This window comes from Apium graveolens, chromosome 5 (genome assembly GCF_009905375.1).
Source record: "Apium graveolens cultivar Ventura chromosome 5, ASM990537v1, whole genome shotgun sequence".
Classification (NCBI taxonomy): domain Eukaryota; kingdom Viridiplantae; phylum Streptophyta; class Magnoliopsida; order Apiales; family Apiaceae; genus Apium; species Apium graveolens.
In genome coordinates this window covers 147,130,944-147,153,033 of record NC_133651.1, presented here as the reverse complement: position 1 = coordinate 147,153,033, position 22,090 = coordinate 147,130,944, and the positions used below count along the sequence as shown (strand labels likewise).

Sequence of the window (22,090 nt, the reverse complement as noted above, 5' to 3'; positions counted from 1 at the left end):
AAAAATTAAAAAAAAATAAAAAATTATGGATACGCATTCTTGAGATGCGTATCATGCCTTTACAAAGCATGATACGAATGTCAGGAATGCGTATCATGATTTTACTTTATTTTATTTTTTTTTGTTTTTTTAAATAATACTCATTTGTCAAATGCGTAATAGCCTTAACCATTTTTGAAATGCGTATTAAAAATGTATTTTTGGCCATATCTTTCAAAAATGGGTATTCCTGTTACATTTTCTAAATAAAAGATATTTTTGGTCATCAACCCATCAAAACTAAAATTGAAGTTTTGGGTAAGTGTGGTTTTGATTGAAATTAGCGTGTGTAATTGTAATTTTGATATAAAAAGTAAAAAAATGAGTGCGTTTTGAGTTTGAAGACCCAAAGTGAGTAAGAAGGGAAGGGGGGTTATTAGAATTTATGAGAAGACTTGTAACGAGAATAGTAGTATAAAATTAGTGGTAGTTGATAGAAAACAATTATAGTGTTACATGTCTGATATGTCCCTCTGATAATTCCGTCCACCATTGATATTGTCTTTTAGTTAACGTGATACAAACAAAGATTCTCACTTCTATCACCCCCCTGTTTCTGCCTCCTTCAAGATAACCCTCTCAAGATTTAATTTTTCTCCCTGTATCTGCTTCTTTCTTGAATCTTCAGCAGAACCCATTTCAGGTACACCCTCAATCTTGTATCTATATATCTGTGTGTGTGTTCTTATGTTATCTTATTTTTTATCCATCATATCTGTTTCAGTTTATAATTTTTAATAGAAAGTATGCCCAAATGCCTGTTGACTCTTAATTGCTTTTTCTGTACATGTAGTTGTTAAATGGATATCTTGAGTAATTGCGTGTTAATTATTTTTTTTCTAGAGAATTTTTTGGGATTTATTTTGAGGAAATTCAATGTCGAGAATAGAGGGTAGGAAGAGAATGGGGGAGGATGCTGGAAAGGGGAAATTGTTAAATGATATCGAAACTTTAAGTAAAGCTTTGAATATTGATAAAACTCAACCAAGGGGTTCTTTTAAATCATCCGGGAAGATCCCGGTCTCCGATTCTAAGTCAAAATTGAAGGATAGTAGTAATGAGGAGGCTTCTTCCAAGGACAAGAAGTCGATGTGGAGTTGGAAGGGATTTAAGGCTTTGACCGGTGCTCAGAGCAAACGGTTTAATTGTTCTTTCTCTGTTCAAGTTCATTTGGTTGAAGGGTTACCTGTTGAGTGTGATGGTCTTAGTCTTGGTGTTCATTGGAAAAGACGGGATAGTGAATTGACAACTCGTTCAGCCAGGGTTACGCAGGGAATAGCTGAGTTTGAAGAACAGTTGACGCATACGTGTTCAGTTTATGGTAGTAGAAACGGGTCTCGCAGTTCGGCAAAGTATGAGGCTAGGCATTTCTTGTTATATGTATCTGTCATTGGTCGTCCTGAACTGGATTTGGGAAAGCACCGGCTTGATCTTACTAGGCTGCTTCCTCTTACTTTGGAAGAATTGGAGGAGGAGAATAGCTCAGGAAAGTGGACAACCAGTTTTAGATTGTCCGGTATTGCTAAAGGTGCAACTTTAAATGTCAGTTTTGGGTATTTGGTCGTTGGAAATAATGCTGTTAGACCTGCTACCCACAGTGATCTCCCAAGGGGATTGAGTTTAAGGGAGAATAGGGATGATGAAAGTACACTAAGGCGAGGTAAAACCCTTCCCAGTAGATCTCATGCTGCATCTCGTTCGGTTAGGGAAATAAAGGATTTGCATGAGGTTTTGCCAACAGCAAGGTCAACACTATCTGATTCGGTGAATATATTGTATCAAAAATTTGATGAAGAGAAACTAAATATCTCAGTTGATAAACCTGAGCTTGAGAATTTGAAACCAAAACCAGACACAGTTGAGGCTCATGAAGACAGTGTTAAAACTCAGTGTGAAGTAAGTGCTCAAATTGAAATATTGATGGAGGAGCGTGGCATGGAATTGTTGACCGAGGAAAAAGTAAACCCGGGATTGGATACATTGAAGTCGTCTGTTGGTTCGGTGCAAGAGAATCTCGATCTTCTAAAGGTTAGCAGCTCCTATGGAGTAGCTTTTGACGAGGACACCAAGATACAAGAATCTCAGTGTCACATAGAAGACTTTGTGGAGGCTGACTGTAATGATGAGGAAAATGATTTGTGCGACACAGATTCTCTCATGAAAGAACTTGAATCGGCATTGAGCAGCGTGTCAAATTTACTGAAAGAAGGTACCGATTCTCAAGAAGATGAATGTCAAATTTCAAGTGAAGAGAAACATTTAGAGGTTGAATCAAATGACAAACTGAGTGCTGAGGAGAAGCCTGCCAGCGTGGATGATGTCACTGATTCTGTTGCTTGTGAGTTCTTAGACATGCTGGGAATAGAGCATAGTCCTTTTGGCTTAAGTTCAGAGAGTGAGCCTGAGTCCCCTAGAGAACGTCTGCTGAGACAATTTGAGAAGGATTCTCTGGCCAATGGATGTTCATTATTTAACTTTGATGACGAATTGGATCTGACAGAACTTAGTGGTGATATTTTCTCTGGATCTGGTTTGGGGTCCATCTCTGGAGACTTTCATCATTTATCAACAGCAGAGTCTTATGAGAATGCTAAAGTAGAAACTCCAGCATTGGGAAGCAAAACAAGGGCCTTTGTGTTGGAAGACATGGAGACAGAAGCATTAATGCGGCAGTGGGGATTGAATGAAAAGGCTTTTCAGTGTCCTCCGCCTGATAGCTCTGGTGGATTTGGAAGCCCTATTGATCTCCCTCTGGAACAGCCAATTCCGCTTCCTTCCCTAGGAGAAGGTTTGGGACCATTTGTTCAGACCAAGGATGGAGGCTTTTTACGCTCAATGAGCCCTGAGCTTTTCAGTAATGCAAAAGTTGGGGGAAGTTTGGTCATGCAGGTTTCTAGTCCAGTTGTTGTACCTGCAGAAATGGGTTCTGGAATAACGGAGATACTGCAGGGTCTGGCTTCAGTTGGAATTGAAAAGCTTTCAATGCAGGCTACTAAATTGATGCCCTTGGAAGATATAAGTGGGAAGACGATGCAACACATAATATGGGAGGCTAACCCCAGTTTAGAGACCCCCGAGAGGTTTGTTATATTCTAAAATAGACAACATATATATATATATAGTTACGTTTAGTTATTTGAAAATGGTGTTTTATACTTATTCTTCCTTTTTCCAGACAAGTTTTGCTGCAGCAGGATTCTGAGGTTGACCAAAACATATACTCTGGAGAAAAAAGAGAGAAAACAAATCAATCTCGTCACAGGTCAAGTAAGCGTTCATCCAGTTCCATTGATAATTATGGGGACTCTGAATGTGTTTCTCTGGAAGATCTTGCTCCTCTGGCGATGGACAAAATTGAAGCCCTGTCAGTGGAAGGACTGAGAATACAGTCTGGCTTGTCAAACGATGATGCACCTTCAAGCGTAACCTCACAGTTTACTGGTCAATCCTCTGCTCTCCAGGGAAAGATGGTCAATATTGGTGGGTCATTAGGTCTGGAGGGTGCTGGTGGGCTGCAATTGATGGACATCAAGGACAGCAGCGATGATGATGGGGGTTTAATGGGATTATCTCTAACGCTTGATGAATGGATGAGATTGGATTCTGGTGTGATTGATGATGAAGATCAAATCAGTGAGAGAACCTCAAAGATTCTTGCAGCTCATCATGCTACTCCTGGTGACTGGTTTCATGGAAAGTCTAACGGGGAAAAGAAACGAGGCAAAGGCTCCAGAAAGTGTGGTTTGTTAGGGAACAACTTCACAGTGGCACTAATGGTACAATTACGTGATCCATTGCGGAACTATGAACCTGTTGGTACCCCAATGCTTGCACTCATTCAAGTCGAAAGATTGTTTGTCCCACCTAAGCCAAAGATATACTGCACTGTTTCAGAGATCAGGCCTTACATTGATGATGAAGATGAGTCGGAGTCTGCGACAAAGGAGAAAAAAGAAGTAATGAAAGAGCAGATGCAAGAGGAGGATGTAATTCCAATGTTCAAAATCAAAGAAGTTCATGTAGCTGGGTTGACAAGTGAGCCCGGTAAGAAGAAGGTTTGGGGTTCTAAAACTCAACAACAGTCTGGGTCTCGGTGGTTGCTTGCTAACGGAATGGGAAAGAGCAATAAGTTTCCAGTAACAAAGTCAAAGGCACCCATTAAAACTTCTGCTCCAGAAACAACTAAAGTACAACCTGGGGAAACTTTATGGAGCATCTCGTCTCGGGTCGGGGCTAAATTGAAGGATTTAGCTTCACTGAATTCTCATATTCGTAATCCAAATGTCATCATCCCGAATGAAACTCTGAAGTTACGCTGAGTGGAGCTAGTCTATAAGTGTGGCGATGTCTTATCTTTTACTTTTTTGGGTCAGTAGCTGTTGTGAAGCATAGTGAGATATTGTGGAACTGGTTCTAAGAATGAGTCACTGAGTTATATTGAAACACAGCAAGATTGCTTGCAAAGAACATACTCAACTGGCAAAGCAATGTAAGGCTAAACAAAACCTTTGGGCCATATATATTTGAATTGGAAGGCACATAGAATTGCTCATAATTTAAGTATTTACGATCCTTTGTTTTCATACAATTTGTTAAAAGACAAGGTCAGGTTACATTTGTTTGTGCAGTACCTTGTACATAACACAGTGCCTTAGTTTCTTGTTTTGTAAACATGCTTCAGCTAGTCTACAGGATGTACTTGAGTTTTGGCTATGGCTTATATAATCAAAGTTTCTCTCAAGATACAATTCCTCTTGGTAGAAGGGATAAATTTTGCATTTAATTACACCCCTCTGATCCTATATACTATATCGATAAGTGAACATTCAAGTACGTATGTGACTATAAGATTGATATAAATCACCGGCTTGTAGGTCACTGAATAAATTTCTCTCTAAGAAAAATGAGTTGTGTTTGGAAATTCTTCGATCTGTGGTCTGTGGTCCTAACCACAGTGGGGGAAGTTTTCGAAGCATATCGATCTTGCTGAGGCTTCATTAAGGAGAACACAATTTTTTGGGCTCTTTATGTAATCATCATCTCCATCAATGAGATATAGATCATGGTGTCTGGTTTTGGTTTACTGTGTATAGGCTTCACATGAAAAGGTGGAGGACTTGTTCTAACAAGTGAATGTTTGGAGAATCATTTATAAATAATTCCAAGATGCGGCTCCTGTTTGGGTAACGAAATAAGTGCATGTTTGGAGAATCATTTCACACGACTTATTTGGTCAGAAAGTACATTCCAAGATGCAGCTCCTGTTTGGGTAATGAAATGAAACGCTCGTATTATCACGTATATGGTCATAATTTGAAAGTGGGGAGATGGGTACATAGAGCTGGTTTGCGAACAAGCTCGAGTTCGGTTCGTTAAGGCTTCGGTTCGTTAAGGGCTCGAACTCGAGTTCGAACACAAAAATGTGTTTGTTAAGAAAACGAGCTCGAGCCGAGCTTTTGGCATGTTCGGCTCGAACTCGGCTCGAGTTCGGCTCGAACTCGACTCGAAAAAAAATTATTATTTATTTATTTATATATATTTATTTATTATGAATTTTATTCAGAATTTTTATTCAGATTTTTAAATTATTGAATTATACGAATGTCAAACTATATATTTTAGTAATTTGAAAAAAATCAGATATTAAAAATAATTTTTTTAATTTGATATTTTAATAATTAACAAGTGATTTGACTACTACTTGTAACTAGTATTTATTTCTTGACTGGTGTTTCGATTTTTTAAAATTATTTATAAATGATCCAACCGTACGAATGTCAAGATCTATATATTTAAGTGATATAATAAAAAATTTAGAAAAAATAAATATATTTGGTTTGCTATTTTAACAGTTAACTAATAGTTTGACCAGTAATTCTATTTAGTCACGTATTGATGTTTCGATTTTTTAAAAATATTTATGAATGATCCAACCGTAGAGATGTTAATATCTATATATTTTAGTGATATGACAAAAGTTTTAGAAAAAAATAAATGTATTTGGTTTGTTATTTTAACAGTCAACCGCTGTTTTGACATGTACTTGTAACTAGTGTTTAGTCTCATATTAATGTTTCAATTTTTTTAAAAATATTTATGAATGATCCAATCGTACGAATGTTAATATCTATATATTTTAGTGACATGATAAAATTTTCAGAAAAAAATAAATTTATTTTGTTTGTTATTTTGACAATCAATCAATTGTTTGAACACTACTTGTAACTAGTGTTTAGTCTCATATTAATGTTTCAATTTTTTAAAATATATTTATGAATGATCCAATCGTACGGATGTTAATATCTATATATTTTAGTGACAGAATTAAAATTTTAGAAAAAAATAAATTTAATTTGTTTGTTATTTTGACAATCAACCAATTGTTTGAACACTACTTGTAATTAGTGTTTAGTCTCATATTAATATTTCAATTCTTTTAAAAATATTTATGAATGATCCAACCGTACGGATGTTAAGATCTATATATTTTAGTGACATGACAAATTTTTTAGAAAAAAATAAATGTATTTGGGTTGTTATTTTAACATTCAGCCGGTGTTTTGACCTATACTTGTAACTAGTGTTTAGTCTCGTATTAATGTTTTGATTTTTTTAAAAATATTTATAGATGATCCAATCGTACGGATGTTAATATCTATATATTTTAGTGACATGATAAAAATTTTAGAAAAAAAAATATTTTATTTGTTATTTTGACAATCAACCAATTGTTTGAACAGTACTTGTAACTAACTAGTGTTTATTCTCATATTAATGTTTCAATTTTTTAAAAAATATTTATGAATGATCCAACCGTACGGATGTTAATATCTATATATTTTAGTGACATGAAATGTTTTTTAAAAAAGAATAAATATATTTGATTTGTTATTTTAACAGTCAACCGGTGTTTTGACATATACTTGTAACTAGTGTTTAGTCTCGTATTGTTTTGATTTTTTAAAAAATATTTATAGATGATCCAACCGTACGGATGTTAAGATCTATATATTTTAGTGATATGACAAAAAATTTAGGAAAAAAAATAAATGTATTTGATTTGTTATTTTAACAGTCAACCGGTGTTTTGACCTGTACTTGTAACTAGTGTTTAGTATCATATTAATGTTTCGATTTTTTTAAAAATATTTATGAATGATCCAACCGTACGGATGTTAAGATCAATATATTCTAGTAATATGACAAAATTTTTAGAAAAAAATAAAAGTATTTGGTTCGTTATTTTAACAGTCAACCGGTGTTTTGACCAGAATTTTTTAATTCAGCTCGGCTCGACTCGGCTCGTTTTGATGGAGAAAACTCGTGTTCGGCTCGTGTTCGGCTCGGTTCGACTCGGCTCGATGTTGTTCATAAAAGTTTGTGTTCGGCTCGTTCGTTGACGAGTTCGAGCTCGAACACGGGTTTTTGTTCGTTAAGAAAACTCGGCTCGGCTCGTCAGAAAGAAAATGAAAGCTTGGCTCGGTTCGATCAAAACTTGGTTTGGCTCGGTTCGTGAACAGCGCTACGAGTACATTCCTCGTTTCATTGGTCTTATTTCTTCACTTGCACTGTCTGGCTGCCTAATTTATTATTCTATTGATTATTCTAAAACAATACTGCTATATGATAATTTATTATATATGAATTTTGATATATTATTTATGAATTAGCTTTTTATAATTATTTTCATATACAAATCATAATTTATCACATATTTATTGACCTATAAGTAAAATTATTCAAATATATAAATAAAATTATAAATTTATTTATTTAAAATTATTATATGATGATTAGTATCTTTTGATTTTAATTTTATTTTAACCATTTTTTAATCATATACCGACCAAACTAAATCAATCTAATTATATTTAGTTTTGTTTTTTTTAACCTGGATCACTATTATAATTTTATTTTCGTTAATACGAGTAGTGTATTATCAAATTTTATCGTGAGGGCCTTATTTTTTTTTTAAATTTTCGCTATTTATTTTATATTCATATATTAAAATTATTAATTCAATTTTAATTTATATTTTAATTTTGTTTTAAAAAATTATAACTTATAAGTTATGATTTACCAAACACATTATTAACTTATAAATAATTTATACTTAAAATTATCCAAACACGTAAATAATTTATAAGTTAAGATTCTCATATCACTTATATGACACTTTACAACTTTAAATCATAAGTTATATTTTTTAAGAAATTTTAAACGGGTCTTAAATCATTCTCATTTAACTGGAAAAAAGTTCCCTAATATCTGAGACAAATGATCCTTAATGTCAATATTTGAAAATATGACACCTAATATCAATTTCAAACCTAACTTCGGCTAACATTTTCTAAAAGAGGAAAACGGCACACTAAGGTGAGGTTTTCACCAACTTTTTTTTAACTTCAAGTTATGTTTTGAAACCCTACGTTTTTAGCAATAAAACATAACTTATTAATACGTTTTTTTGTAGTTTTTAATCAACATATTATATTTCCACACATTTTTCTTGGTTTTGAAAAATATTAAAATTTTAAAGTATTTTTTTTTTAAATTCAAGCGTGATCCTAGTTCAACAATTTTTAATATTTTAGCGTTTAACGATCCCCATTTGGGTTTTAATAATATTTTATAAATAAATAAATAACGTAACATAAAGATTATGTTTTAGAATTTACGATTTAGGACCTCTGAAACCTTGGAGCCTAAACTGTAATTAAAGTCGGGGTTAGAAGACCTTAAATCATAGGAACCAAACTTTAATTATTAACATTTTTTAATATTTTAGGGTTCATAATTTAAATTTTAATTTTGAAAATATTATATATATATATATAATACAAATAAAATATCACGTCAAGTAACGTTTTAAATTTGAAAATATAATATTATCTAACATTTTAGGTGTAGAAAAAATTAAAAAAGAAAAAGATGAAAATGCTAGTTGAAGTAGCGTTACGCTCTAAAACAACAATTGAATTACCGTGTTGATATTGTATTTTAATTTTTGAAAATTTAAAAAAGGGTAAACGGAAGGTCAACATGAGTTTTGGACCCCAAAACAAAGGGTAGCGGCTGCAGGTTAATTACGATAGAAAAATATATATATTGAAATTGTGTTTTTAATTTTTTTTAAAAAGAAAGAAAATGTTACACGCAATTACATTTTTGGTTAATTATAAAAATGGGTCTGGAAGGGTTGACTCGGTTTATTAAAGAGGAAATAACTATTTTCTTGGTCACATGTTCGAATCTCACCGGAGGAGAATTTATAATTATGTCTCGTGAGTCACAACTTATCGGTTAAATGCGGTTCATCTTGGTTCGCGTGAGACCTTAAGGTTTACCCAGTGCGCACCCGAAAAATAGGGACTGCAGTTTATTTACGATAAGACAAAACGGAAGGCAGACCTGATGTGATATCTGGGGCCATATTTTTAAAAAGAGATATTTGAAATCATTTTATTACAAATAGTAATATTTGGTGTCAATTGAATGGTACCCTGCCGTATCATGCAAAAATAAGGAAAGTATGTATTTAAATAATTTTAGTGGCTTGATTAAATTAATCTAGAAAAAAATAATTTAATTAAAAAATAATATAATGTAATATAATTTTTAGAAGAAAAAAAAATCAAAATATAAACCGGGGCATGAGGTTTAGTACTCTTTATATACACCTCGCTCGCACGTCCTCGTTGTTTAGTACTAGGGTTTTAGCAAATAGCAAAGCAAGTCTACCCCCAAAGGCTTGAACAACATATTTTTACACAATGGCACGTCGATCGAGTGAAATCAAAAAAATCCAAGACAGTTCAAAACGATATGTCGCCTTCACTAAACGACGTAATGGCCTCTTCAACAAAGCCCGCGAGCTTCACGAAATATGCGACGCCAGCGTTGCCATCATCGTTTTTTCCCTCGCCGGCAACGCCTACGCTTTCGGCGATCCCTCCGTATGCTCCGTCGTCGATCGCTACCGTCAAGCTGGTGCTGCTTCGCCGGACAATATTATTCCGGTCGCCGGAAATTTAACGGCGGCGGAAAAGAAGATCGGAGAGATTCTGGAAAAGGCTGTGGAGACCAATTGCACCGGCGGGCGGAGCGTGTGGGATAAGGAAGTTGACAAGTTAGAGTTTGGTGAAATCGAGGATATGAAGAATGCCATGGAAGAGATGAAGAAGATGATTAGGTTGTATCAGAGGAGGATTTTATCGGATGAGTCGAACCGCGCCAAGTAATGAATTATTGTTTTTTTTTTAATTTTGATTTATTGATTACGTTGACAGAGATTATGAGAATACATTTGGTTTGAATTATTGTAATTACATTGATATTTTCAGTTTATATTACTTGCATTGTTAGTTCTCTGTTCTTTCTCGATTTTTAATTTTGTCAGTTTATTTTAAAATAATGCTTAGAGTATGAGAATACAGTTGGTTTGAATTATACTAATCACATCGATATAGTTTTCAGTTTATATTACTTGCATTGTTAGCTCTGTTCCGTTCTCGATTTTCAATTTTTTCATTTTCTTTTTAAACAATGGTTGGAGTTTTCAGAAACGTTTGATTTGAAAATATTCCTTTTGATCTATATTATAGTGATTACATTGATACAATTTGTTATATTACTTGCATTATTATTAATTTTGTTTTAGATTGTCCGGTAATGCCAAAAGTGCAACTGTGAATATCGGTTTTGGACTTATGGGTATGTTATGGCTGAAAATAATTGAGTTGGGTCCTTTTCCCAGGAGGTCTCATGCGTGATCTTGTTCGACTAAAGATATAAAGCATTTGATCCTGTCAGCATATTGTATTAGAAATTAAATTAGATGAAGAGAAGCTAGTGTTTTAGTTGATAAAGATGAAGTCAACACCAGTGTGACATAAGCGCTTTGAAGGAAAAAAAGATGAAGAGGAGCAGGGACAGAATTGTTTCCTGAGGAAAAAAGTATAGACGGGGTTGGCTATCGTTGGTTCCCTGCATGCAGTATCTTGATCTGGAGGCTCTAATGTAGAAGCTTCATTTAAAGAAAGTTCTGATTCGCAAAAAGGTAAATGTTGAGTTACAAATTGCGAGTGAGGAGAAACATTTAAAGGTTACATCAAATGACACAATCAGTGGCATGAAGAAGTCAATCAGCTTAAATGATGTCACTGATTTTGTTGCTTGTAACTCGACATGTTTGGAATAGAGCATATTCCTTTTGGCTTGTATTCTAAAAGTGAGCCTCAGTCCTTTAGAGAAAGTCGGCTGAGGCAATATAAGCAGGATTCTATGGCGAATAAATATCAATTATTTAAATGAAGAGGGGTTTTATTAAGGGCCTCTTTTAAAAGACAAGGATTCAGAAGCATTAATACATAAGTGGGGATAAAATGAAAAGGCATTTTCAGGGTTCTCCAGCTTGATAGCTCCGGTGAATTTCGAATGATTTCTCTCTGGAACAGTTCTCCAGCTTGATAGCTCCGGTGGATTTCCAGTGATCTCTCTCTGGAACTGCCTATTCTGCAACAAGTTTTGAAACACAGCAAGATTCCATTGAACATAATCAGCTGGCAAAGGAGTAAGGGGAATCTGTAGCTTTCTAGCTTGGGGCAACCTCATGTGAAGCTAAACCAGAAGTTTGGGCCAAATATATGAAATGAAAGGTACATGAAATTGCTGAAGATTCAAAATATCAAGTTCCTCTTCATAAAAACAAGGTCAGCTACATATGTTTGTGCAGATCTTACAGAACACAGTACATAATAAGACAGTGCCGAAATTTTACTTCTATCTTTTTATTTTTTATAATCATTCTTCAGTGTATATTCTAAATGTACTTTTAGTTTTGGTTGTGATTATTTTATTTCTTTAGTGTATATTCTAAATGTACTTTTAGTTTTGGTTCTGATCATTTTATGAAGTTTCTTTATATACATTATCTTCTTAGAATTTAGAATGGATACACTTTGCATTTGACTACCCTTGTATGGATAAGAAAACATTAAAGTATGAACTATAATACTGTAATTAGGTAATAAAATATTTATAAGAATACTTGTGAAAAGAAAGAAAGTTAATACTCCGAAATTATCCATCAGAATATTAAAATACTGTTTAAGATACAGTACATTAACTAATTCGAGCCTACAACAGAATAGCATGTCCCAGTAGATTGTGCCTGATTGCAGAGACTCTTGTATTACAGCATTAACATTGACCTAAAAACCCTCAAAGTGACAAACAATTCATCAGCACATCCCCAAGTTTTCCTTCATTGATGGCCTCGTATACCTTTTCAATATCTTCCCCTGGACTGATCTTTCTTGCTCCGGTAAGAACCTTAGTCCCAAGCTCACACCATACAAACTTGTATATAGGATAAGTCCTGCATTTCTCGACTCTATTCTCCATGGTGAAATCACCGTTCTCAAAGCTTTTTCTAGCTTTCACCACTTCTTCACCAAGTCTTGCCTTCAATTCTTCCATAAAGATCGGTATCTGCTTAAAGATTGAGTATCCTTTTCCATCCACGCCTCCAACTTTTGTTTCTTTTAATGCTCTTTCAACAAGCACTTCTTGCATTTGAGCCAAAATTGCATAAGAAGGATTTGTAGAATAGTCTATATAAGTGAACTGGATTAGTTCCCCGGCCGATACCCGATTAATATTTAATTTATTTGAAATGAACGTGTTACTTTAATAAAAAAATTATTTTAAGTTTATATTAAAGAAAAAGTTATATATTAACATTTTTATAATATTATAAAAATAATTTATTGTCTATGTTATATAAAGGCAGTAGAAAGATTTTATTTTGCAAATTTTACATAAAATTTTATAATATTGTGAACCAGTCAAAAAAATAAAAAATGAGTAAGTTATGGGAATGAGAGAAAATTAGTGGAGATTAATGAGTGAAAAATGGAGGATGAAAATTATTGAAGATAGAGAAGTAGAGAATATGAAAGAGGAGATTTTAAAGTAAGATTAAATAAGAAATTGACACATAAGCAACCATGACATCATCATAATATATTAACTTGACACATTAGCTAGGATGACATTAGCTGTACTCTGTTTTAGTATAGTGTAGATACTGAGTGTTGCTCAACAACTTGCAAGAGTTCCTTCTCACGAAACCGCAATTCAAGCAAAGTTCCATATTCTTCCAGATAGAGTGTTTTTCGTACTGCTCTAAGGACAATATGTTTCACAGTTTCTTTCAAGTTTTCTTCTAGGTGTGGCAGATCAATTGCCTGGCGAAGTGCTACTATAAAGGTTGCAGACATGAGCTTTAAAATGTCAATAGCTTCTGTACTTTTTCTTGCAGAGATCAAACCCAGAGAATTCACATCCCGGTTGTCACCGGATTTGCTAGGTATTGAAGCTCTGAGCAGTATGCAGCCATGGCAATCTCAGCTACTTTAAAACCATAATCCAAGCTTGGGTTTGGACCCCCACTCAAGTCTGAAGGCAACCCATTATTGTAGTTGGCACAAACAAGCTCAGAGAATTGAGCAAACATGAGTTTTCCTATAGATGCTATTGCTATTCGAAGATTGTCCATGGATACACCTATTTGTGTACCTTGAAAATTTCCTCCAATATCGCGAGGGACATCAATCAGCGGATTATCGTTTACTGAATTGATTTCTCTCTCAATAGAATGTGTTGCGTTTCGAATCACTTCGATCTGTGGCCCCAACCATTGTGGGGAAGTTCTCAAAGCATATCGATCTTGCTTAGGCTTCGTCAAGGGATCTTTTTCATGACGAATATTTGCCTCTTTTATGTAATCACTTCCATCAAGAAGATGTTTCATGATGGAAGCTGATTCAATCTGCCCAGGGTGGTGTTTAAGCTCATGTGTTAAGGGGTCAGCGAACTCTGGTTTTCCATGCATAGCTTCACAAAAGAAGGCAGAGAGAACTTCAGCTAATAAAGAGAGTACGTGGGCATCGAAACAAACAGTGGCAGCCACGGCCGAGCCAATTGCTGTTCCGTTTACTAGAGCTAAACCTTCCTTTGCTTGAAGCTCAAATGGAGCTGATATTCCAGCTCTAACTAAAGCTTTCAAAGGCTGAGATTTCTTTTCCTTTGCTTGAAGCTTAAGGGCTTGTTTGGTTTGAGGGTTAGGAGGGGTTGGGTTGGGTTGGTAAGGGTTGAAATTTCAGAACCCTTATTTGGGAAAAAATTGAGAAGGAAGGGTTGGGTTAGAAGGGGTTGGGGAAGGTTTAGATGTGAACTAAAAATAGTTAATGTTCTAACACCCCAAATCGGGGTGTTGGCTTGGGCAATTAACTATGTGATCCATTTTTTTACTCTCAAATTATACAAGCTGCAACAACTTGCACTACACCTCGTTCACTACAAAATATATTTTATTTATTTATTTTTAGTATTATAAGTTTGAAGACTTTGAATTATTTTTTCACTTTTTTCAAACTTTTTATTGTAATTCATTTTTCGCTTTCAATTTTTTTTTCTCAGGTGATTTTAAAAACTTTTCTTTAATATTTTAAATGAAAATTTGTTTTATCATTTTTTTAAAATAAAAATTCAAACATTTTTACACAACCCCTTACAAATAAGAGAAGGATTGAACCCTTATTTGCCCAACCCTTACATCCAAACATAATAGTGGTTCAACCATAGCTAACCTAACCCAAACCAAACCACCCCGACCGAGCCTAACCAACCCAACCCCTATTTACCCAACCCCTAATGCAAACAAAGCCTAAATGGAGCTAAACTTTCCTTTGCTTGAAGCTCAAATGAATTTCTGTAAAGATTCTCTTATAAAAAAATTATATATTCTCTTACAAAATTACTTAAAATATTCTCCCGAAATAAAAAAATACTAAGATTTCTTAAAAATATTATCTTTTAAGTGTAATTTATAAAATTTTAAGATTTCTCTATAATAACGAAAAAATTTAAATATATAAAATTTATGTTAATAACATGGAACTTAACGATAATATATATATAATAATAGTTTGATGGGAGAACTTATTGTAAATATCTTTGAGAAAAACCCTCAGGTTAAATAATATATACATCATCTTCAAGGCTCCCATACAAGAAAGCAATTTTGACATCCATTTTTCAAATCTCATAGTCAAAGTAAACAACTATTGCTAACAAAATCCTGATGGACTTGACTATAGTAACCGATGAAAAAGTCTCATCATAGTCTATACCATGAATTTGTTTGAAACTTTTTGCCACTAGTCGCGTCTTATAAGTCTGTACTTTACCATTCGTGTCAGTTTTCTTCTTGAAAACCCACTTGCACCATATAGGTTTTACTCCTTCGAGTGGATCAACTAAAGTCAGTACTTTATTTTGATACATGGATTCCATCTCGGATTTCATGGCCACTAGCCATCTCTTGGAGTCTCAACTGTTCATAGCATCTTGGTAGGTGAGAGGCTTATCATTATCCGTAAGCATTACATCACCATCTTGAGTCAAAAGAAATTCATAATTTCTCCCGGGCTCATGGTGATTCCTACTAGATCTACGAATAACCTGTGTTTCTTGGACGGGATTACTTTCAACATTTTGATGTATATCCTAATCTTTTTCCAACTCTGGTTCAATGTTATCATGTGGTTCTCGATCTTCATCGAGATGTATTGTCCTCCCACTGATTTTCTTAGAAAGTAGTTCTCCCTTAAAAAATACAGCGACCCGAGCAACAAACACTTTGTTCTTGGAAGGATTATAAAAACTATACCCTAGTCTCACTTGGGTATCCCATAAAATAACATCTATCTAATTTTGGTCCAAGCTTGTCAGAGGCTAAATATTTTACAAACGCTTCACGTCCCCAAATTTTTATAAATGATATGCTATGACGTTTATCAGTCCATATCTCATATGGAGTCTTTTGAACCGCTTTATTCGGAATTTGGTTAAGTGTATATGCAGCCGTTTCTAGAGCATAACCCCAGAAACTGAATGGAAGATCCGCTTGACTCATCATCAATCGCACTATGTCCAACAAGGTATGATTTCTCCTCTCAGAATCTCTATTCCATTGAGGTGTTCCAGAAGGAGTAAGTTATGATACACTATCACACTCCTTCAAGAAACTCTTGAAATTGAGATTTAAGTATTCTCCTCCACGATTTGATCGTAAAACTTTTATACTTTTCCCTTATTTTCTTTTCTACTTCGGCCTTATATTCTTTGAACATTTCAAAAGAATCAGATTTGTTCTTCATAAGAACCACATATCTACTGAAATCATCAGTAAATGTTATGAAGTAGTATAAGCCCCCTTGCCATCATACACATTCGACCACATACATCATTATGTATAAGTCATAATCGTTTGGTGGCCCTTTCACCTGATCAGGTAAAAGAACCTTTAGTCATTTTGCCAATGAGACAAAGTTCGCATCTTCCGTATGATTCAATCAAACATATCCAAGTATTCATCTATATGTAGCTCAGAAATGCGTTTCTCATTAATATGGCTTAACGACAATGCTAGAGGTAATGTTTGATTTGAGTCAACTTAGAACATATAAATTGTTAACTAATTGTGCAACATTATAAGTCTTATCATTGAAATAGAATAAAAAACTATTATTTTTTTAATTAAAATGAAAACCTTTCTTGTCCTGACAAGAAATTGACTTAATGTATCCGCTAAAGGCAGACACATAATAACAATTTATCAAATTCTCAATCTCGCCTTATGGGCAACATTAAGTATCGAGTTCCTTCAACTAGAGCAACAACTTTTGCTCTAATTCTAACCCTATACCTGAAGCTTGACCATTGCTAGTCTTCTTCTTTAGATCTTCCAAATAAGCTTGACAATTTAAATTTCATTCATCTAGTTATTTCCACAGAAATGACAATCATCTCCTTTAGCAACACCACTATTAGGATTCAAAAGCCCTTTGGGATTGGACTTTGGTATGGCACCGAATATTAAATCTTCACCTTGCCTGTCCACTTTCCTTTCCCATTTGCATTCCATGCGTACATCATCAATATGGACGTAATTCATGCATTTACCGTGTTATTTTCAGCAGTTCTAAACATGCTTAACAATTCAGTGAGTGTTCTGTCTATCTCATTCCTTTTGTTCTTAACAAACTGAGAATATAAGTTGTTCAAAGATCGTTTGATCAAATCAAGCTGAGTCTCTAGACCATTCTTGAAACCCAAAATATCAAGGTACATATGCCTATCACCTTTAGAACATGTGGTCCAACCGGATATGATTCTCCCATTAATGCAAAGTATGGTGCCTTATTATTGTCAAATCTTTCTGACGAGCTTATTCTTCAAACATCTTTTGAAGGTGCACAATCATATCATAAGAATCATTATGCTCTTGTTGCTTCTAAAGCTCAGCACTCATAATTACAAGCATGAGACATGAAACATCAGTTGCATAATTAATTTACTTCTGGTAAGCATTTTGTTCTGCACATGTTTCATTCTCAGCTAGAAGAAATAAGGGAGGGGTTTGAGTGACATCCTTGAACTCGAGGACAATCCTCAAGTTCCTATGTCAATCGAGGAAATTATTCCATGTCAGCTTGTCCTTCTCAAGGACTATTACATAGAGAATTTATTTGTGTTATTTGTCATTTGATATCTATAATATTAAAGTGCATAAAATGACTTAGTCTACAGATGATCATTAAATTATGTTCAAGTGATTATTCATATATATATATATATTCACAATATATATCTCCCACTTTTTTTATCAAATCAATAGCCCTAACTATTAATTCGGAAAAAATATCTTCTATATCCTTTCTAGTGAGCCAAGATCCATATTTCACCACGCGTTAGGTCAGCTTTGGCTTTTCTCCTAAAACATGATTATTTAGGTAGACAATATTTGTCAATTATATCAACTATTTAACTCTTGGATATCTTGGTGGAACAACATTTGTTCATATTTATCTAATAAATCTCGCCAAACTCTATGCCTCTAAGTTCACAATCATATTGTGATAACTTAGTTAAGTCAAACCCAATAGTCAAAAAGTATCAATATACTTCAACACATCTTCCACGATAGATAGGAGTACTTCGCTTTGGCGAACCCACTCCTGGTCGATCTAGGGGTTAATGCATTGGACTCATTGGAAGGTATCTGATCAACTTAATATTAACTTTAGGGTTTTGTTAATTTTAAAAAGATCATGATCCCATCATAAAGAGATTCCCAATTTTTCCTTAATTAAAATACTTCAAATTAATATTCGTCAATGGTTTGATTTCCAGGTAGTGAGGGAGTCACAACGGTCTCGCTTAAAACCCACAACCTTACAAGTTCAAAGAACTCGCTTTTGACAAAATTGCCCCATGTCAGAATTAAAGAAAATTTGTATTTTATTCCGTGTTTCATAAACACGAGAATCTCATAATCGTTTGTTCATTTTAAAATCTTGAATAGTTACAGATTTTATCTTGTTTAGCAAGCACTGGCATGAGTGTCGTATCTAATACATACATCCTCAATCTAATTAAGCATGCATCTTTATAAACTACTCTACACATACATTCATCATATGCACATATATATGTAAAGTGCAATAAATAAACGTGGTTGGTTATGGCTTCATCCTATGTGATCTTTATCAAGCTAATGACAAAGATCTAGGTCAATCTAAGGTGGAAAATAAATACAGGCTAACTATTACATGTCTTCTTTCTTGTATTGTTTCTTTGGATGACCTCTATGTGAGATTACCCTTCCTTGATCTTCAAATCTTCATGTTTTCATGTACATTACACGAATGAAAAATAAAACCTAATCTAATGCACTTACAATAAGAACTCGAGTTACATTCGAGATTTAATAATTACAAGATCAAACAAAATGCAAGCCGTATTTAAAAAACCAAAACCATTAACCTAAGGTCATAAGCCATAACCATCCACCATGCTCAGTTAACAAATAAGAACATGTTAAAACACACAATATGATCTTAACATATCATACCCATCATGATCTAATTATAAAAACCAAACATAACAAAAATCAGAAAATTCGAAATTAAATCTGATAACATTAAATCGCAGATTAGAGGGTCTAAACGACATCAAACGCCTTATAGATCAGTCGATGATAGCTTTTTCTATCAGTTTTGTTCAGAAGCTCGATTCCATATGAAATAACATATTCGTTCGCCAAAATCGGATACCAGACCCAGATTTCAGCAAATCCGCTGCATCCGATTCAGAATCGTATCAAATACGATTCATATAATAAGAACAAACACAAAATGTATATATCAGTATATATACAGATTATATAATCATCATATGATTATACAACTCTCATGAATATCATATATTCAAAACATATACATACATATGCATATATAAACATAACATGTAAAATATACAAAATCGCATACATAACAGTCATGAAATATTGTATACATGTTATCATCATAAAACCAGTAAACACATAAACGAATTAAATATTTTTCGCAAGTAGCTCTGATTCCATTGTTGGGTTTCAAGCACGTAAACGCAACGGAAACAATAATTAAAAACATAAAAAAAATCAGAAGTTTTGAAACCCACGACAGGATCCATGCGAAAAACATATATTTAATTTGTAGATCAGATTATTTACCTTAAGAAGCTTTACCAATTGGTTGATTAATGGAGATCCAAAGCTTGTTCAATCACCACGCATCCCGCTCTCGCGATTTACGCTCTATCGGTATCCACACGAATGCTTGAACTCAAGGATTGGATGTATACTAGCATAAACTCGTTTATTCTTGCTCTCTCCATCTTCTCTCTTGGTGGCTAGGGTTTTAGTAAAAGTCTTGCACCCCAAAAAAATCAGCCACACAAGAGATATTATATAGAGAGTAGAAAAACGAATTATAACTCTTAACTAATTAGGAGTTATTATTAATTCGAAATTCTTATTTGTATTGTAATTAAGTCTCACTTAATTATTTAAAAAATAAATTTCATAATTAATATTAGTAATTTTAATATCATTATTTATCTAATTAATTAAGTCAAACTTAATTAATATTATAAATAATTCAAATTACTTTAATTTAATTTAAATTCAATTTAAATTAAATTATCCTTCAAGCATTCTTTGTGTGTGACCCTGAAGGTTATTATTACATTGGCAACGAATTTTAAATCTAATTTAAAATCATAAACCATGAGCGGCATCTAGTAATACATCATTGCTACCCAAGTAATAATAATTAAATCGATGATCGATTAAATCTTTAATGAATAATGTACAATGTAATATAATCCCTTTAACCACATATTATAGATTAAACTAGAGGCATGTAATGTGTCATCCTCATCAATATTTAATCCAGATTTCCTTGAACAATGAGTAGACTATCATATCAAATCAACATTTGAGCATGACCACGCATTTCGTAGTCTAGCTCATACAAGAGGCCAATAATATCACTTATAAAATAGGAGGGTTAAATCCCTTCTAGATCATTCATATTTCTCATACGATTCATAATATACCCAATGTCCACTTTTATCATTACCCGGTCAAGGATAACTTTTAATGGAATCAATGTATATTAATTCTCGTATAGAAATATAATGACTTCAGGTCTAAGGACCATTACATCATTATCACTGTGAGAATTACTTATGACACAACAGACAGGTAGAATCTCACATCGGGTCTGTCCAGCACCATGTACATGTACATCTGTCTGTGTCTTTGACTTTAGTATCACTATACCTATGATCAATGAGATGTGATCATCAATCAACAAACACACTAGTCTTAATGCATTATTATTGTCCCTTAATAATAATACTCGACTAGGGACCTTTAGGAATATTGATACTATTCTCATAATCTCATTTCTAAGGCACATACTTAGAGATATAGAATTGCATATCATATTCCAAGGACATTTATTAATCTAACATTTATATCGCAGTAAATTAAGAATTAATAAATTATAAAGGGAATAATCGATAGAACATAAATATTAATAATCCCAATATCTTTAACTAAAACATCATAGTGTTGTCTCTAGGGCACAAACACTAACAGTAAGAGATAAGATATAATTAAGCGCAAGAAATAAGAGTCAAAGTCTTTAATCACTTGACCTTATACCTAAAAAACATGTGAACTTTTATTTTTAAGTGAATCTTTTTTATTTTAGTTTGTAGTGCTAAATTTTGTTGGATATCTAAAAAGATTCTTTTAGAAGATTTTTTTATAAGAATTTTTAAACATTCTTTTATAATATTTTTTAAAATACTAACATTTACTTAAATATTCTCATTTAGTTTTATTTTTTAAAATTTAAGATTTCTTAAAAATTCTCTAATGTGTAAAATTACCAAAATATTAAAAATTATAAAAATAATTATATTCAACGAATGTGAACCTATAATATAATAGTTTAGTGGGAGAATTTACTGTAAATTTCTTTTAAAAATACTTAGTGAAATTTCGATAACAATTTTGTCGGACATAGTTAATCCATGAAATTTAAAGAATCTTAGAATAAGTTAGACTATTATACTAATAACCACTTAATAGAAAATATTTAATCTATAAATGTTAAAGAATCTTAAATAAATACAAGTTTTTCTAATAGTTATAAAAAAAGTATAAATAAATCTAAAATTTAAAATTACCACATTATGTTGTGCAAGATATGCATGTATCATAACAAGACTAAGTCAAATTGACAGCCCTAAGAATTAGTTGTATGATAATCTAAATTTGTATTTTGTATTGTATTACTTGAGTCAGTAAAAATGTCAAATATTAGACTGGAGTATTTTTCTGTAAACAGTCTCAAGCCTAAAAATAAACTCTGGAAGAAGATCAAGAAGATCATGCCTCAAAGAAATTGTGAAGAAGCTTGGAGTTGAATAAATCTGTTTTGAGAAAAATGTTCTAAGTCAAGGTATCTACAAGTCATAGATCAAGTCATAAAGAGAAGTCATTCGAGAACTCCAGAATGACTTATCGAGAAGTCCAAATTGGTCTATCGAGAAGTCCCAGAGATATCGACAAGTCAAACGAAGA

The 22,090-nt window shown here is 33.2% G+C and overlaps 3 protein-coding genes across 3 annotated transcripts; 2 read left to right on the top strand and 1 right to left on the bottom strand.

The window, feature by feature from the left end:
- Positions 1–392: 392 nt before the first annotated feature.
- On the top strand, positions 393–4,787 carry LOC141724561 (protein PLASTID MOVEMENT IMPAIRED 1-RELATED 1). Its single transcript, XM_074526737.1, has 3 exons — positions 393–682; positions 883–3,119; positions 3,215–4,787. The coding sequence occupies exons 2-3, from the start codon at positions 916–918 to the stop codon at positions 4,356–4,358; spliced, it is 3,348 nt and encodes a 1,115-aa protein (XP_074382838.1). The 5' UTR covers positions 393–682; positions 883–915; the 3' UTR covers positions 4,359–4,787.
- Positions 4,788–9,720: 4,933 nt separating this feature from the next.
- LOC141724559 (agamous-like MADS-box protein AGL11) lies at positions 9,721–11,942 on the top strand. Its single transcript, XM_074526735.1, has 2 exons — positions 9,721–10,276; positions 10,796–11,942. The coding sequence occupies exons 1-2, from the start codon at positions 9,813–9,815 to the stop codon at positions 10,809–10,811; spliced, it is 480 nt and encodes a 159-aa protein (XP_074382836.1). The 5' UTR covers positions 9,721–9,812; the 3' UTR covers positions 10,812–11,942.
- A 136-nt stretch (positions 11,943–12,078) lies between these two features.
- On the bottom strand, positions 12,079–14,199 carry LOC141724560 (phenylalanine ammonia-lyase-like). The gene is given in 3 exon segments (XM_074526736.1): positions 12,079–12,666; positions 13,131–13,396; positions 13,399–14,199. Coding segments are annotated over 3 exon segments (1,209 nt in total). The 5' UTR covers positions 13,937–14,199; the 3' UTR covers positions 12,079–12,261.
- Between the last annotated feature and the right edge of the window lie 7,891 nt (positions 14,200–22,090).